The following is a 19,642-nucleotide window of genomic DNA, read 5'->3' as shown; positions in this document are numbered from 1 at the left end:
TTCAAAATTAAAATACTATAAAGAAATGCGAGGCTTGGCAAAACAAATATATGAACGGCACAGAGGCTAAACACTGATTTCACTACACACTAAATTAACAATGCAGTCTTGCATACGATATACACAGAGATATCATTATCCAATAGATGGCAGTGTGGCCACATTGTGCAGAATGTATTACCTCAGAATCTTTGTAATTCGTCCATTTTATATCATACAATTGCCAATGTTAAGTCAACTTAAAAATGCACTCTTAGATATATAACAGTGTCTTGCAGCTGTCTTATCTCAGCTCCTGCGTTGGAGGTAAGTGAGAAAAGAAAGAGGTGGGTTGCGTGTGTGTGACAGGAAGAGAAAGGGAGTGTTCAGTCCCAGCTATAATAATAACTCATTGTATTGTCTTCACACCCTTCTCTTTCTTTGTTATCATGACAAAATATACATCTCATCAGGGTGGAGAGCCCTGGTGCCTTCTCTGGCAAGTGTCAGATTGGCACTATTACTATTGATAGGTGAGAAGCCTCTTTACAGATCCAACAGAGTCTTCAGCCAAATGTTTTATTCAATCCCCAGGTCCCCCACTGGGAGAAATCAAAGATCAGTTCTGGGATCTGGAATGTCTGTGAAGCGCTCACCCCGATGTCTGCTGGTTGTCCAGTAGAATTCAAAATCAAAACAGGGTTGTTCTCACAATATCTTAATTATTTCATAGGCATAACATCAAATGACATTGAAAATTTGTTTCCTCCATCTGTTAAAGTAGTGCGCTGCAAATATATGTCATGCCTTGATCATTGAACGGCTGTATTGCAACATTGGCACATTAAAACTACACAATTTTTTTAGAGAACTGGGGCAATGTGTAGGATGAAACACAAATGAAAGCAATGAGGCCGTGTTTAAAAACGTCCACACTGTGATGTAGGCAACAAACATTTTTATTACACATCTGATGAATACTAGCAGAGCACATTGATTTCTCCAAGCTTGGGGCAGTGTGTGTTTTAGAACCACGTCTTAATGGCAATGGGCTTTCTGTCAGGAAATTTCACAACATTTTCCTGCTGTTGCACCACTACGCTACTAGGCTATAGTATTATTATTCAGTGCGCCTTACACTGATTGCTTCCTATTTGGCCTACAGTTTTTTCAGCCTAACTTACAATAATTTCCAAACACCTACTATACAAGATTTGATTTCTTTCACTTATATCAAAGGTAGTTAAGAAGGCTCCAAAACACAAGCCATAATAATAACCATATCGTCTTTCCTATGGCGATATTTGCTTTAGTCTTTAATTGCGTTTATTCATTAATCTGTCTCTTCCTATTAAACCTAATTACAGCAGTGACTTCTCTAACTCCAAACTTGGTACTTGAAGCACCCGCATGATAAAATGACATCTATGTACGAAGTGTAAGATGCATTTTAATTGCTTGTTTGTGCTCATGCTTGCATGAAATGACTAAACTGTCACTTTATGTTTCAGAGTTGGCAAAGATGCTGGCACTCAGCTATGATATCAGACACCCAAGTAAGTACCTCTGGCTGACTCTTTCGATCTCTCATAATCTCTCTCTCTTTGTCCCTTTTAATCTCTCTTCTCTTGCACTTTTTCTCTGCTGTGTCTAATTTGTGTTACCCACTCTCTCTATTTATCAGTTTTTCCCTTTTACGCCTTCATTTTGCTTTGTTCTGACTTGCTTTGAACCTTTCAGATTTCTTTCTTCTTTTAGGAGCACAATTCTCTCTTTTTTATTTTTTATCCAAAAGGTCTTACCTGCTTTTGCATCACCTGCCTAACCACTATTCACCTCACCTGCTCGTTTGCCTCCTGTCCTTTTCTCTCACTAATAAAATAACAACTGTTTGATTAAAATATTAGTACATAAGTGCAGTAATGTTTTTGAACTTGTAAACTTCTTTTCTCCTCTTCTCTCCTCTAGTCATCCCGCTGAAATCAGAGTTGGCCTATAAGATTTTGGAAAGAGGCAGAATGAGGTTCTGGCTGCAGGCTGAGGCGATTTCTCCCAAAGTCACCTACAAATTCTTTGCCAACAACATGGAACTGTCTGGAGCTGATGTAAGATGTGACATGGTAGTTTAAGGCATGGACAAACAGTGGGGAGAAATGGAAAAAATACTGGCTTTAAAGCTGAAAGAATTGTCTTTCTTCCCTCGATGTACGCTGAACAAGATTCAGGCAGCTGCATGTGACAACAAATAAAGTCACTGTAAAGAAAATGTATCCATATTTACTATTTTCGAGAGTATTATGGCTAACTCTATTTTTCCACAGCCCAACAAGATGGGTCATGACGTCTCTGCAGGTATCATTGAGTTCATCATGGACCATTTCACTGAGGAAAATGAAGGGACATTTACCTGCCAGATCACAGATGGGGGAGGCAAAGCACAGAGCTCACTGGTTCTGATTGGAGATGGTAAGAGAAACATGGTTTTTCTAAACTGGTTAAACCGTACAACTCTGCTATGGAGAACTGACTGCAATCCAGTGTTTCCCATTTTTTAGCTACTTACTAATGTGTTTATGATATAATTGTTTACTACAGCCTAACATTGTTTAAAGAGCACAGCGTTCTTGATAGATGTAGCCTCTTAATTTTGCTATCTAAGTGCCCCCTTAGAGGGTCTGAGGACCACTCAGTCTCACAAAATCCTGAGTGAAACGCTGTGATGTACCACCATCTACCACTCAGGTTTTACAGTGGTATTAAACCACAATCGTAACTGTGGCAAAGAAATTTAGCTGCTGATGTTGCATGTTGCGCCAACATGTGAAAAAAGGATTTGCCGTTGTTAAATCCTTATTTTCCTTCTTAATATGATATGCTGGCAAGCCTCAGTCAGAATGAACACAGCCTGTTGAGACATATGTGCTCAACTTACTCCATCTCTACCATAAGGGACTACATTATGGAAATGTATTCAGTTGATGAATGTAAAGGTGGGTTTGAAGCTTTTCTGTATAAAGGACACTCAGAGATTCAAATAAGGAGCCTTGATTTCAGAAATTATGATTCCACTCTCATACAGAGGACTATTAGCAAGCTAATCCACTGACAGAATCTATAGCAACTACTGGCAACACTTTGATCTTTTAATTATCCTCTATTTATGTGTATCTGTGTGCACACAGCTTTCAAAGCAGCACTGGCCGAGGCTGACTACCAGAGGAGAGAGTACATCAGAGTCAAGGAGGGTAAGCAATCCAAAACATCATCCACTCTTAAGCATGTACAAGCTTTTGCTCTACTTAGCCTGAGACCAGCTCACCACTATGTTGCCTGGGAGACAACTAATCTAATGATGAGTGTACAGGGAAGAAACAGACATGCATTACCTAAAGTGGTAGTTAGAACATTAAAACAAAAAATGGACCCATTTGAAATGGCTCTCTACATACAAAATAAGCTCCAAATGTAGAAATGTATAGAACAGCTAACATAGGTGCAAGTGTTGATTCCTTAGTGGTATTTTGCAATAAGAATTGTAACACATAACTTATGTATGCATAAGGCAGGTAATACAACTCATACAATCATGGTCCACATGTGATTTGTTGTACGGCTAAGCTCATGTTTTCTCTGAGCCTTTCGCTCCTGCCTTCATCCACCACAGGTCCCCACTTCAGTGAGTTCCTGGCACTTCAGATTGGAGATGACTGCTCTGTCACTTTGGTCTGTAAGGTAAACACAGCCAACCTCAATAATTATTGAATATTTACACTCCAAACTAATTTTAGTAAGTCTGTCTTGTTGATAGCTAATTAGCCATTCTAGGAGGCTGAGTACAGGATGCAAAAATGCTGTGTAATGATGAGGTCCGGATTGAAAATAACCAGAATTACAATTTTGAAATGAAAGTATTGTTAATATTCTTTTGAAGCATCAACCAACAGAAATATACTTAATTTGTGGGTGATGAGTTACAATATATTTGTTAAATATTACTACAGGCCAGAGTTCTCTTGAGAGATTTTATAACCGGGAGAAGGGGTGAGAGTAATTGCCCAAAGTGCACACGTTGAGATATCTCACTACATAAACTGAACTTTCCACACATCACTGACTTGTTGGATTTACATCTGGTAATGAGTTATAAATCTAAGGTATGCTGCATTAATGCCATTGCTAACTGGTTTCTTTAGGGTGGAACTCTATCTACACAGACAATATCTAATGGCCTTGTTACACTTCAAATGTGAAATAGCCCTGGCTGCCATTAAAAGATGAGGTGCAACACATCTTAACTCTGATAAGTGACTTTTAAAGGCAGAGATCCATCTGAGACTTAATTGGTGGCCTTGGGATTGGATAATGTGCTCTATAAAAAGCGAAACCCTCTTTTTAATTTGTAACCTTTTTATATGATAAGTATGTATTAATGATATGTGTGATTCTGTTTTTCATTGCAGGTTTCTAACTTGAAGAAGGAATCAGTGTTCCACTGGTATAAAGAAGACACTGAGATCATCCCTGATGTGAAGCCTGACATGGGATCAGGAGTGTGCAAACTGCCAATTAAACTGGTAATATTACTTTGGTACTGTTAATATTCTGAATGCTATGAAACCGTCTACAACAATATTATTTGCATGGTTATACATGCACATACCAGGATGTAGTGTAGTGACTACACTAAATCAAGGAGTAGATGCTATATTTTTTTTAACTGATTTAGGTGCAATGTTACACAATTTAGTCTTTCTCGGACAAAAACAAGGACACACTGACCTTACAAAGTGTTCAGATTTACAATTCATCAATCTGTGTTTGCCATATCCTCTACACACTATTTGATGCATTCTTTTTTTGTGTCATCTCCAGTTTTCACTGAAGACAGCGGGAGTTTATAAGGCCACCATCAGTGATGACAGAGGAAAAGACATGAGCCAAATTGACATCTCCGGAAAAGGTAAACATATCTGTCTTACTTAATTTATCTTGCTGATTAATTAGAGGAGTAATTCACTGACTTGCCGGCTGGCTGGTTTTCTAACTGAGCATAAACTGAAAACAAGTTTGATGCTCATTAAAAAGTGGGAGACAGGAAAAAACACATGATCCAAATGTAAACACTGCATCTGTGGTAAACTAATGCATTTTTAAAACCCCAACTTTGTTTTTCCCACTACTCTATACAAATAGTTCTTGCCATGTGACCGTTTACCTGCTGGCTGTATTTTTTCCTCAGAAAATCAATTTTAATGTTCCTGTAAATGTTTGTTTGAAATGAAATAAATCTAGTATTCTGTAGTACTTCAAGCTAACTAACTAATGAACTAAATATTACTGTCCTTTTCAGAATCTCTTTTATCCATTTTACCTAAGTAGCGACACCACCAAATAACTGAAATTTTCAGTTAATTGGTAAATGATGGCAACAGGGATACTGAATAACAGGATATGGAGTCAAGGAAACGCACCTATCATTTGAACCTTTCTATGCTGAATTTTTAATGCAACCACCAGAGGGCAGCATTGTGACTTTCCCTTCTCCTAAAGTAGCTCTTTCCCTGACCCCGTGTTTTTCTGCCTCTCTTCTAGTCTTTGACGATGCCATAAACAAGATCAGCCAACTGGCTGGTAGGTATCTGCCTTTTACACACTCACACACTCACACACCCACACACATGCAGAGAGGTGAATACACAGACATCAATTATCTCACTAACACATATCCATATTAAAAACAGTCCTAAACATCACTATCATCTTCCTCTACCCACTGAAGGGATCAAGGGCAAATTATGTACACACAGCACAATTGCACCACATTGATAAAAGATTTAGTAGATCCATCACAAGCCTGATACATTTCTGTTTTTAAAATACCACTGCTGCACACACACGTATCAGCATGTGGCAGAGGTTGTCATGCTGGAAGCATTTGGCCATCATGTCATCATGTGGTGAAATCACTTTAAAATTCCACTGCGCTGTCACAGTGACAGTGTGGAGGAGCATCTTACTCCTATTTTAAGAGACAGTCACTTGACTGCTCTGCAGAAACTGTTACAGCAGTGGTTGCAGAGGAGAAGAGGGTTCATTACTGTGATAATGGGAAACCATGGTGATGTGACCAGGTGGATGACACACTTGTACACTTGTAATGTGCAGTGAGCCATGTCCCACACAGATATACTGTAGTATAAAACTCTCTTTTTTAGGTATAACAGCTTTAAAAAAAAAAGTTATCAAAGCTTCTGATGTTTGAAGCGTTTTATTGAATGCAGCATACAAATAGTCTGCACTCTAAAATCTGCACGCTGCTTCATTAGTACAATTCTGCTTTCAAAGCTGGATAAAGGTAACATAAAAGGGAAGTCTTATGGCTGCAGATGAAAGTTAGATTTTATTTGATTAATTCTGAGCAATAATGTGCATCGTTTAGCGGCAGTGGAGATGCAAGGTTATCCAGAAGCAGATATGTATCTGATTCTCATGTGAAATGCGCCACTCCACAACCTCTATCACCTCCTCTAGGAACCAGTGCAGCGGAGCTGGTGATTAACGGCACAGCAACAGGCATTCAGCTGCAGTGTCACATGAAGTATTACACCTCAGAGATGAACATCACCTGGTGTCATAGGTAAGAGTTTATATTATTATATTATACAAAACTACAAACACTACTACCAATTCCGCTACAACACCAGCAACAAGTAGTACTAAGGAGAAGAAGAAGGACATAATGACAATAACAACATAGTTGTTCTCAGTGTTTTTAGGAGGTATAAGAGCATTATTTTAAGTCTGCCTATAAACATGCCGACCACAAACACATTTTTTTGCTTTTCTCTCAAGTTAAACTGCTGGGAGTGGCAAAAACAATAACCAACATAATAAAACTTGAGATGGCTGTTGGCAAGTGTTTTCATTATCCTGGTTATTGCAGTAGAATGGCCTGTTTTGTGACAAAAATCCACCCATATCATTTTCTATAAAAAAGCAAGGTTAAAAGCACTCTGTTGTACCCTGCAGATTATAAAATGTGGTGTGAGGGGAAATAGAGTGAGAGAGTCAGAATAAAAGATGGAACAAAAAGAAAAAAGGGGACAGGGGGTAGTAGAGGCATTTCTGTTAATCAATTGTTTAAAGAACAAAAATTATGGAGATTAGATTTTTAACCTCTCCCTGCTCTTTCTGGGAATGTGTGTGTGAGAGAGCGACGGATAGGTATCCCTATGCATAACATTAGACAGGCATGTAAAGATGATTTTCCATTACCTCCACAACAGACGTCACCTACTCACAAATAAACAGTACATGTCTACACACACACACACACACACACACACACACACACACACTAACCTCTCCTCTCTTCTCCTCAGTGATGCTAAACTCTCCCACAGTGACAAGATTGTGATTGGAGGGACCCCTGCTATGGCAACCATGGAGGTATTCTCATCTCCTGTACAAAGCTGCACAGTATACTCTTAGGTTGAATCATACATGGATCATTTCATGACAGTAAAGCCCCTCAGGTAGTGGAACTGTTGCTTAAAAGTCCTCAGAGTGCCTTTGTGGAGGTGATACCAGGGCAACTTTGAGACAAATGAGATAATCTCACTTTATGAAGGGGTAGCTAATGAATAACAACTTCATACATTTCAAAATGTGTTAAACGTAATTAATTAAACAGTGTGTCTTCCTTTTGCTTTTTATGTGAAAGCTTTATCATTTTAATTACCTGGTTTTAAACCATGCATTAAAGTAGAGATAAACAGCCAGACACTAATTATTTGATGGGTTTGTTGACTAATTGATTTACAGGTGATTGAGCCAATGGAGAAGGATAAAGGAATGTACTCCATCGTGATCACCAACTCTGAAAACTCACATAAACGCACACTGGATGTCAGTGGTGATGGTCAGTACCTTCTCTTTCTCATTTGTTCTGTCACTCACATTTTTTATTGATAATACTGTAAAAATGGGGCTGGAAACTACACAGTCACTTGTTTTTATGGAGCTCTTGGCTTCAGTCTGTAGTTTAAGACTTTTAAGTGATACTCTAACCAAAGTCGTATCTTTTGTGTATCAAACACTCGTCCCCGTAGGCTTGAGAACTGCCTGTAAAAAGTTTGCTCTTCCCTCACCTCCTCTGTCCTTCCATTATGCTCAGTATGTTCCAAAGAGTAATATTTTTGACAAATATTGGATTGGATGTGGCATGATTTCTCAACTCAAGTTCTGAAGCTATGTTAAAAGTAGTGTATTTTTATTTTTAGCAAAATATATTTGTTTAACCAGCATTTATACAAGACGAATGCTGCTACTACTCTAAATTAAAGTCGTGATCAGTGAAATTTTGTTTTTGTCTATTACAGTATATGAGAAGGCCTTCGCTGAGTTCCAGAAACTTAAGTATGACTACACTTTCAGATCTGTTTCTTTACTTGTGCCTTTCTGTGTATATTTTAGTCGGACTAACTCTGTTACAGATGAATCACTGGTTCCTTCACATTTGAACTTACTTACTTCATCACTGCAAGTTTGCCACGTGATAGTAGTTCTGCTACTGATAAAATCTTCTGTTGAGTCACTGTCACTCAGCTATTAGATTTTTTTTTATCTACTTTTCTATTCATAACCTACATGATTGTATTAATATTTTTGTAAACACTGTCCACCTTTATGCAAACAGAGCTGTATTTCAATTTCCATAATATTATAATTTGAGCTAAAAAAAAATCAATGTTTAAAAAATAGTAGCAGTCAGGTAGCAGAGATCCTTTTGGGTCCTTTGGCCAATTGGGCCAAAGCGACACCCCACATACTGAATTTTGCAAAGCCATTTTAAAAAAATCAATTGAAACTCTAAACACTGCATGCAGAGTGGAAACCGTCCAACTCCCTTTTCTAATTAACATTCAAAGAGAGAGATTTAAGCAAAATATTTTACAAACACATTGAAACAAGTGACATCCTGTTGCCCTTCTGATTGAGCATCAATATGCCGAGAGGAGAGCAGAGTTCCCCCAGCCATCTGGTCCTGTGGCTGACCTCTGGTCCTCCCATGCTGCTCCGACAGCCCTCACCCAGTGATTACAAAGCAGTATAATTTTTTTGCCATAGAAAAGATTCTGTTAAGTCCCTGAATAAACTGCAGTATTATGTGGTTTGGCTCTTAACCCAGAATACCTCGTGGCAAACTATCTGACCACTGCTACTGACCCAAAAATGGAAAAGATATTAAGTGTGTGGTAAGTGAGCAAAGCTAGATAGTAGAAACAGACCACAACCAAACTGGCTGTACTACATTTACAACAAAGGGTTGCATTTCATACTTATTTGTTGGTTGACTAGTTAGTTGGTTGGTTGATTGATTTTTATTTTGGGTGTAAAAGAAAAAGAGACTTGAATACATCCTTGGATACACTTGAAATCACTATGCAACACCATTTCCAATGTGGATCTTGGTGTCAATACAACATTATACATACACTCATCAAATACATCACAGCAGTAACATCAAATATAGTTATAATACATTACGATTGGAATGTTTAACACTGCTTTATCATACAAAATGCTATAAAATATAAAACAAACATAAGCTACCAGACCGAAGTCGGCATGACGTGTCATGACAGAGGTGCTGCTTAATTAATTAATAATTCTTATGTAACCCTCTAATCTGACTCTGTTTAATGTGGAGTGGGAGATCGTTACATGAGCCCATGCCAGTATAGAAAAATGAGTTCCTCGCTGTGCTATTCACCCTTAGGACTTGAATTGACATAACACTTTGCTCCGTTGAAGTTTGCTGATGATGATCTCTATATAATTATGATGATGATGATGATCATATGGCACATCACGTTACCTGGGGCCATTGTCTTGATGACATCATACATATAATGTAGTTTCAACTAATTTATTGTCAGCGAGGCTGGTAGTAGGCCTACCTGCCGTTTTATTTTGAGACAATTTAATACCGCAAGATACATTTTAGGTTACAGTGTTGTACAATATGATACGTGTATTGCTGAATGAGAGCGCAAGATACAGATCTCTTTATTTTCTGTGTGTTTCAGGACTGAGGCCTATGCTGATAAGTGTGAGTTAATTATTCCATTTTTGTTTCTTTGTGTAATACAGTTACTTTATACAGTTATTGCGTCTGATTATTTAGTTATCGTATTATTATTAAGTCATCATCAATATTATTGGCAATAAGAAAGATTATTAATATTAACAACGGTTTGTTTCAGACCGTGGTAAGGTGGTTGGAGGACTGCCTGATGTGGTAACCATTATGGAAAAGAAGGTAGGTGTGTATGTGATTTAAGTATCTGTAAATGTGTGCATGTTTTTCTAAAAGTCTTCTTTGTTTCTATAGACCCTGAGTTTAACATGTACAGTGTGTGGCGACCCCAAGCCTCAAGTCTCATGGTTGAAGAATGGAGCAGATGTGGAACTTGATGATCAGGTAAATGCTTCCAAAGCGACTTATAATTCAGTATCTATCTACACACCGTAGGCACAGCTACGGGAGCAATTTTGGGGTTAAGTGTCTTGCTCAAGGACACAATGACATGAGACTAGCAGAGCAGGATCGAACCGCCGACCCTCTGATTGAAAGGCAGCCCTGCTCTCCACTTAGCCCCGGTCTTCTACCTACTACACGCTACTGCTGATTAGCTGATTACTCCCTTTTCCAAACCCAGCCCTTCCTGTCTTTCCTATGATTAATTACCTTATTAATCAGACACAATAGTGTGTTTCTATTAGCTTGTCGAGTGATACGATGGGGTCTCAGTTCGCATCTACCGAGTTATGTTGTGTTACTCCTGGTGGCTTTGACTGTGTTTCAATATTGTGGATTCATATGGGTTGCGTTGTTAAGTGTGCTGTAATGTCAAAATGCAGCGTTCAACCATAACTAGAAGAACAGTTTAAATACCATAGTATTCATGATAGAAAAATACTTTTACTTTTTAAAATGACATGCAAACTAATATCAAGAAATGGAAAAATCATATTTAAATAAGAGATTACTAGAATGTACTAGGTAATAATCAGAGTACATTCTAAGTAGTGTATGTTTCAAGTTTGAATTAGTACACAAAACTGAAACTGATAAAATACACAAGATCCCCAATGACAAACTGTAGTTCCTGTGATTGATTGCATTGCTGGAAGTGTCTATGGATAAGTGATAAGGATTTTTTCTGAACTGGCTTAACAATCTCCAAACTGTATGTGCAATTTTTACAAAAATGTCAACAGTAGATAAAAGTTTACTTGCAAATGTCAATACTGTAGTACACAGAAAATGAATATGCATTTATTTTATATTTGTGTAGAAATGTGTTACATGTATTGAAAGTCCACCTTGACCTGTAAGATCATAGACGGTTAACAGAAAAAATAACAATAGTGCGTTACACAATTTCATAGAAATGTATGGGATATGCATGTGTGTCTGACAGATTTTTGATAATTGAACGGATCATTTCGATCCATTATGAATTGTGTTTGCTGAAACAATATAAGAATGCTTAGAAGTTGTGAAGAGTATGACAATTTCAGTGAGAATCAACTCATCAGTTTAGAACAGCAAGTGGTTATTATTAATTGTAGACCATTATACTTACTCTTTCACACGTGTGCCAAAAAACATGCAATCTGCTTAAATGAATGACAAATTCAATTTTTTTTCTCATCCAACAATTAAGCAAATGTAAAAACTGTAAGAGAAACAAAGGGTAGACTTCAGCAGCAGTTACAATCCCTCATTGGAGGGATCTGCATACTTTAGGTGAGGTCAGCATTATCAGCACACTCCTGGATAGGTAATGGAACAAATCTAATTCATAACTCATTGACCTACTTGCCTTCCACTATAAGTCTACAGCCTATCACCTGTCAGTGGAGGCTCTTTCAACAGCATCAGCATCCTGTGGCTCTTAACGGCTTTGGAGATCTAAGTTTGAGAAACCGCGGTCCAGGTGGAATATGTGTTGTAGTCTGCCCTCTTCTTTATTCATTCCCCCACCTGCTAATAATCTGTCTAAAACAAGAAATGAAGTCATTGGTGATGTTTTTCCCAAAGCTCAGGAGTGCATCTCCCCTACCTCGTTACCACAGAGTATACTGTTGAAAGAAAAACAAACAGAAATATATACAGATCCAGAGAATATTGCACTGAAACTCAGAGTTGGAATATGTGTTGCTGTATAACTATACAGCTAGTGAGTACCAGAATGTATTTTCTTTTTTTTCTTCTTTTTTTTCACAAATCTACCATAATTATGTAATTAACTTAACATTTTTTTATAAGGCTGCTACCTTCTATAAGTCAAACAGAAGTAAATTAGCAAGCAAAGAAAATTAAAGACAAGTGTTTCTCTTAATAGGAATGTAATTAGCCTGCTACAAATGCAACTTCATAAAAATGGATCCAGACCTTGCAAATGGCAAAGTGTGCAGGTCATGTATGAGAGAGAAATTACTTCAGTAATAGTGTATTCACTGCACCACTCACATGGTGCAAGTCAGAATATAAGAACTCTATCTTGTCTCAGGTGTCTGAAGAACATCTACACAAGTGTTCTTCTAATCTGAAGGCTTTAAACATCAATGGCTTTGTTTTTGGGGTCTCATATGTTTTTTTGCCATTCAGTCCAATCCTATGGTTGCCCTAACAGAGCTAAGCAGATAAGAATAGTGAATAGACTGGAGGAAATTATTTATCCTTGTGTCCACCAAGCCCATCTAGCAGTGCTCAGGTTTTGCTGTAGCAATATGGTAATCAAAGCTCATGCTGCTGTTTTGACTAAAATATGAATCTATTTTTAAATAAAACTCAAAGTGACAGGCGATTTAAATGTTGAATCATGCCAAACTCCCTGTGCCTGCTTTCTCACTTCTCTAACCTTTGATTTCATATTTCAGTACGTGGTCTCTCTGGATCAGGGCAAGTTTGCCAGTCTGACGATCAAAGGTGTTTCCATGGAGAATTCTGGCAGATATACCATGATTGTCCAGAACAAATACGGAGGGGAGTCTGTGGATATAGTGGTGAGTGTCACTGCTGTGTACCACAAATGACTGGATTCACTCAGAGTCGTGGAATTTTTCTGACCATCTGTGGCACAAATCTTGTTTTTTCATTGGGGCCCAGCAGGGAGATATTTTTATGATAGCACTTATATTTAACTCAGAGCGGTTACATAGCTGATATTTCACCTTGTGATTTTTGTCTGACACTGATTTGACAGTTATATCATGAAAAAAACAATGCAAAATCCTGACCTAGAATATTCTTTACCTAAGACTCAAAAGGATGTGTTTAAATACTGTACAATGTTTGCATGAAAGGTGTCTCTACAACCATACAGTAAAGTGAATTCATGTATGGGCAATGTTTGCATCATACTAGCATCATGTCTTATTCTGTCTCTCCCTCTCCAGGTCAGTGTGTACCGTCACGGAGAGAAAATCCCAGAGGTGAAACCAACTCTGACCCCCAAAACAATGATCCCTCCTAAACTCCCCATTGAAATCCCACAGCCCAAGACCCAGCCTGCTCCAAGCCCCGCCCGATCCACTCCTAGCCCTGCCCCTCCTAAAGCAGTTGGAAGAGGAATGAAGAGTCCCACTCCTACAAGGAGGAAGTAGAAAGCGTGGCAATAATAAGTGGGGAATATAAACATATTCACACACTGGTGCACATGTTAACCACACAAGCTTTCATTGTTATTCTCTATCTAGACAAATGTTAAAAGCATTAAATTAAATGGCGCTACCACACTTGGCGTTAATTAAATTAGAGAGTCAAGAGACCTGTGATAGCTAAATTAATAACTGTTATAGTAAGCTAAATAAATTGGGAAAATGTACTACTGTTATGTCCCTGTATAAAAACAAAAATAACTGAAATTACTAATACAAAACTAGCTGATATCTGAACATGACTTAATTAGAAATGAGAAATATAATTGAAATGAACTGAAATTGAAAACTTGAATAAAGTTGAAATTCATTAAAACTGTTGCTGGAAAGAGACTGAAATGTGTTTTCAAATTGACTCTCGAATGTAAGTGAAGTAGAACAATTAAATGCATAGTTTTCACAGAAAAAAATTAAACAAACAAAAAACCCAATGTAGTGCTGGCTAAAATAAAGGAATGATTAGATTTTAATTAAACAGACGCCTTATTAAGGATATTGTTGGTTGCCACCATGGAGACATCTGCTCACAAATGCTTCAGCCCCTCAGAGCTATACTAACTGTCTCAAAACATGTTCCAACAACATAAAACACAACATAACCATGTGATACTTCAGGAACAATAGCTTTGATCATCAGTAGGGAACCTCATCAGTATCCTGCTGAAAAGACATCTTTCATTGATGCTTGCATTGTTAATGGTGTGCAACATATTGTGCTTTATGATGCCCTTGGCAGAATGTTTTAATTCCCCCTCAAACACCAACACTACCACCAAGCCAAGTCGTGGCCCTGTGCAGAGAGGTGGGCCCACTCTGCCAATAGGGAGGGGCGGCTCTGCGTATGGTCAATGGTTTGGCTCCGCCTCCCGGTCATGAGACGTGTTTAATACACGTGTTTTATACATGAAAGATTTAATTTACATTTTGGAACATCTCTTTCTTTTAATGCTTTCTGCAGGATGTTGATGCACAAAACAACACAGGCTTAGTATCACAGCTCCAAGGCACTGCTACACCCAGCAAGATGAATGTTGAACGGATTTAGTTTTTACCTTTACCTTCACAAAGAACATGTTAACACAGGTACAGAGAGAAATAGGCCACAATGTACAAAGCCATTGTTATGCTCCCACCTCTGTCAACTGAAGGCTGCAAATATATAAGACTGTCCTCCTTAACATCACCATGCTGAGATATTGAACATGCTGAAGATCAGCTGGCAGTGAATCACCACTTGGTAAACTAGAGCCGTGGAACAGGACTGTCACACTAACATTGAAAACTGTCATAACTGATCTAAATACTGACTCTGACTGTTGGCACAAAAAATGTTTTTGGGAAAATCGTCACGTATTTTACCTTACAGCTATATATCAATGTATTGCTGTAACAGTTGTGCTATAAGTAGTCAGTCAGATTTAAAGTGCAGGAAGTAGTGATGGCAGAGCTGATGAAAAGATGGCTGATGAGATGTGTGCTTCATTAAAGGTGATGAGAGGAGAAGAGCAGATGAGAGGAGTGACAGAGGGGAGGAGGGTTACTTCATTGCTTGTGTGTTTGCTGTTGCTAATAAAAAAAAAGAGATTAGACTTTGCTGAGCCTGTTTATTCACTCTGTCAGAGAGAAGGGGACTGAGAACAAGAGACGGTTTGTGAGAGAACTGGAGTAACGGAGAGACTGAAAGAGAGAAAGTTAGACTGCGAGATTGCTTTGGTTTTGTGTTACTTTTGCTGCTGATGTGTCTGCTCTGGCGGTATGAGATGAGTCAAGCTTGTTAACAAGTTGAGAATGGGTGGACTGATTGAATGAAACACAGAGAGATGTGGTGAGAGGGGTGCCATTTGTGTTTGTGCTGTAGTTGTGTGCAAGTTATTTTTGCCATTGCTGCTGTTGTGTTTTTTTGTTTGGACATGAAGACAAATCTCATTATGTAATACATTTTGTGTGTCCGTGTGAAAGGAAGGAGGAAACCTGAAGAAGCTGAGACAAAGCGTGTGTGAGAGATGAATGCAGATAATTCAGGGTTGCGTAGCAATAAAGGACTTTTGAAGTGTGACAGAGAGACAGGAGGAGGACGAGACTGTATTAGAGAGAGAAAAAGAGACAGAGATCTAAATCATTTTGATGTTTCGCTGATCATCTGCTGTGAGATCATTTTCCTGACTTTTTAATTAATTTTCACATTTTAATCAACATAATTACAGAGAATCCAAATGTTACCATGACAACCAACTTTTAATTTAAAAATAAACTTGGAATTAGGACTCATCTCTGTGAAACACTCTGTGCACTCACAGCCTGTGCACTCACAGATACAAATAGATGCAAACATACAGACACATCAACCATGCACACAAGCAAAAGCACACACACACACACGCACACACACACACACATACACAAACATATACACACACATATAGACGGCTGCTATCTAAATGGAATAGCTAGCCGGTACTGATAGCATGAAATTGTGTTTCCAAATATAACACCGTGTCATTGGAGTGTGTGTGTGTGTGTGTGTGTGTGTGTGTGTGTGTGTGTGTGTGTGTGTGTGTGTGTGTGTGTGTGTGTGGCGAAACAAGGCTAGAATGTATGCTCGTCGACAGTCCTCCACATGGGGGCACTATGGTAACATGCACACGCACTCAGACACTGTTACTCACTTTTAGACACACACACACACACACACACACACACACACAGATAGACAGGCCTGTCCTAATTAAAGCAGTGCTGTTCATACAATGAGATAAACTAGGAGCAGAGACATTTTGTGGGTGTGCACTGACACAGCCACATTTTAAAATACTGCTATGATGCACACATGTAGGCTACATTCACATATCTTGATTTGCAATTTGCGTTGAGGGTAAATACTGACAATCATTCTGATGATGATATTGATTACTGCTGATTTTTGCCTAAAAAAGAAAGGAGGAGTGATGTGTTCAGAGGGATGTGAGAGGAGGAGGGATATAAGGAACAACAGAAGGAGGAAAGAGAGGAGAGAGGAACTAATAAAGGACAGAGTGAGAGGAGAGAGGAAAAGCAGCATGTTATTTTGCAAGCTTGTCTTGCTGTTTCACCACAGATGATCATTTCTTTATTTTACTGTAAGTAGAAAGACAGCTATAGGAGAAAGGAAAGGAAGATGAGGGTAATGCAGAAAGGGAGGCAAAGAAAGTTGAAAATGAGTGCAGAGAGGGAGCAATAAGGGAAACAAAATGAATAAGGAGGGAGGAGGAGAGGAAGGGGGAAACAAGAGAGGAGGCTTTCATCTTTTTGTCGCATGCTCACACTACAATCAGACAACAATGAGGTGTCACACACTCTGCTATAACTGAAATAACAAACATTTATTAGCAAGTCTGCAAGTGACGTTTCAAGCTAATGTTCTTCTCGAGACTTAGCAATATCAACAGCCACGCCATCTTTTAATACATTTGCTCTGATCACATGATAGTCGCATAATAGTACCGTGGCACAATGCAACCCACACAAAACACCCAGTTATGTTACATATACATATATATGTATTTAAAGATGGCATCTCTGCTTATATTACTAACTTTGAAGAACAGCATTAACTTGAAATGTCATTTGTGGGTGTTCTAATAAATTGCACTTAAGGGAGCTACAGTATGCGCACCTTTCATTTAAATATTCAATTCTATAACTGACCATTTCGGCATTAAAAAAACACAATCTGCAAATGCTGCGTCATAAATATACATTTTGACATAATAGCTAGAACACAAGATAGCATAAGATAGCTGGAACATGTCTGCTCATTGATCGCAGCAGTCTAGATTGAATTTGTAAGCCCCTCACACTACCACATAATCCTGGTTGACCATTGGTCCTGTCTAACCTCTGGTTGGGATTTCCCCTCAGATTGGTGGCAGATCAAGACTAAATCAGCCAAGGAATCCTCCGCTGTGCCTTCAGCTTTATACTGCGACATTTGTTCTGTGAAATACAAATGAAGTAATGCAGACAATATAAAGTCAAATTTATCACAAAACGTGCAAAGGACAAGGACATAGGTGAGGAGGATGAGAGAGAAACGAGGAGGGAAGGGAAGAATCAAGAGAGGGGAGATCAAAATAAAGAGGTTAAGTTGCTTTACACGTACTGCAGCTTCACTTCTGTACTTGTCTTTGGCTAGCTGGGCTATTGAGATCGTTTTTTGAGACGAGAGGAGATTAGATCCATGCTGTGATTATTAATCCAGTCTTTCGACATCTTTTCTTCAGGCATGATCATTTTTGAGAAATCTCTTGTGTGTGCTCTATTCCTGTCACATGCTCAAGACATATTCTGGAGGCAAGCTTAAGGTCATATCTGGTGTATTTCTAGTGATATTAAGTGATGCATTGCAGGAAATACATGCTTCTCCCTCTGCAGGGAAGTCAGGTAGCTCAGCTACACAGCAGCTCCCCTGGAGCTCGTAGTGACTCAGTGTCTGGCTGATGGAGGCTTGGCAACATCGGGACTGAAACCCTGGATCTCTTGTCCAAGGACAGCACACCTACTTGCCATTCAACTCTGCACCCCTAATGCCACTCTGCTGGGACACTGTGGGCCCTTACATGCAATAAATCTAGAGGCAATGTTTGTGTCAACAACATGCAATCATCTTCTAGACTGAAAGAACCATAAGGATCTGCTTTACTCTCAGTAGAGCCGTGTTGGAAGGGTTGGTATAGTGGCTCTTTGTTTTATGAAAACCCGTAAGGACATGCAAGCTCTCATCTTCACACCACATTACAGACATGAAATGTAGTAGGATTGGAGTCTCTAAATTGCTCACATTTATGACTGTGACTCATCATCTGACTGAGCCTGTGACACCCTGCCCTCAATGGAGATGGGGTAGAGAGAGTGGGCAGAGAAAATGACAAGTGAAATTTAGACAGGGTAGTTTGAATGGGGCGTGTGAGAATGGGCGACAATGAGAATGGTGAGTGATTTTAACTTCAGTGGCTTATTCCTAAAGCTGAATTCTTTTAAGATGGAATACTCTGCCCCCCCCCCCCCCCCACACTCACACACACACACACACACACACACACACACACAGCTACATTACTAACAAAAATGCAGTCAATATTACCATACTCTCCTCAGACTGTCTGTCTCCCTGCCTCTATATCCTCTGTAACTCATTTCTCTCTACTTTCTTTTCACCATTTCTACTCTCTTTTCTTCCTCTATTTCTTCTCTTTCTCAGTCTCTCCTCCCTCTCTTTTTTCACTCCTTCTCCAATCACTGTGAAATTGCAAGGAGGCTGGTTGGGGACTATTCTGACAGAGAAATTTGGCTCCGATCAGAATCACTAGCGAGCATTCCTGCATTCCTTTCCCAATTTAAATGATTTTGCAGTTTCACAGGCACACCCACCCAGACAGCCAGACATACTCACATTGACACTTTGCAAGTCTCCCGCCCTCTCTTTATCTTTTGCAAACACTCACTCTTTCATTTCTCTCTCTTTGTGTCGCACACACACAACATAGACATAGAAAACACAATTCAGACCAAAAATGTTGAGTTTACAACAAGCAGGAGCCCATACAGTTGCTTCACTGACTTCAGTTGGATGAGAAAACAGATGTGAGACTGAAGAAGAGATAGTGATAGAGAGGTAATTAGATGGAGTGACAAAGTGTATTGTTAAAACATGTATAACATGTTCACTCTGGTGTATATCTGTGTGGCAGAATACACTAAGCGCGCTTACAATACTGTGCCTTTCCTCCCAAACCGCATGTAGATGAATTTTGAGCTCCTTGGAAACAGAGCAGTCCCTGATGCGTGTCAACATGTCGAAGTCACACAGACAAAAGAAGCTGTCAAGTCTGCTGGCAATTTTTATTTTTCAGTTGATGTGTTGCTGGCCAGCTGTCTCCCTGAGATTATTATG

General features: G+C 38.9%; 1 protein-coding gene across 2 annotated transcripts in view; it reads left to right on the top strand.

The window, feature by feature from the left end:
- myom2b (myomesin 2b) overlaps nt 1-14,145 on the top strand; it is a 41,940-nt gene extending 27,795 nt beyond the window's left edge. The window contains exons 23-39 of one of the 2 annotated variants that reach the window (XM_068730274.1): nt 1,491-1,535; nt 1,948-2,084; nt 2,301-2,445; nt 3,162-3,224; nt 3,644-3,711; nt 4,440-4,553; nt 4,852-4,939; nt 5,572-5,610; nt 6,511-6,616; nt 7,362-7,428; nt 7,804-7,900; nt 8,361-8,397; nt 10,071-10,093; nt 10,248-10,303; nt 10,376-10,465; nt 12,934-13,059; nt 13,453-14,145. In XM_068730274.1, the coding sequence (XP_068586375.1) occupies nt 1,491-1,535; nt 1,948-2,084; nt 2,301-2,445; nt 3,162-3,224; nt 3,644-3,711; nt 4,440-4,553; nt 4,852-4,939; nt 5,572-5,610; nt 6,511-6,616; nt 7,362-7,428; nt 7,804-7,900; nt 8,361-8,397; nt 10,071-10,093; nt 10,248-10,303; nt 10,376-10,465; nt 12,934-13,059; nt 13,453-13,659 (1,508 nt within the window). In that variant the 3' untranslated portion in view covers nt 13,660-14,145. The remainder of the gene's footprint in view (nt 1-1,490; nt 1,536-1,947; nt 2,085-2,300; nt 2,446-3,161; nt 3,225-3,643; nt 3,712-4,439; nt 4,554-4,851; nt 4,940-5,571; nt 5,611-6,510; nt 6,617-7,361; nt 7,429-7,803; nt 7,901-8,360; nt 8,398-10,070; nt 10,094-10,247; nt 10,304-10,375; nt 10,466-12,933; nt 13,060-13,452) is intronic. The other variant, XM_068730275.1, reaches the window with a different exon arrangement.
- Nucleotides 14,146-19,642: the final 5,497 nt, after the last annotated feature.

This window comes from Cebidichthys violaceus, unplaced genomic scaffold (assembly GCF_023349555.1).
Source record: "Cebidichthys violaceus isolate CVI_PGR_0920_01 unplaced genomic scaffold, fCebVio1.0.p SCAF_5, whole genome shotgun sequence".
Classification (NCBI taxonomy): Eukaryota; Metazoa; Chordata; class Actinopteri; order Perciformes; family Stichaeidae; genus Cebidichthys; species Cebidichthys violaceus.
Note: the sequence above shows the minus strand (reverse complement) of the source record. Positions and strands in the feature narration are given on the sequence as shown.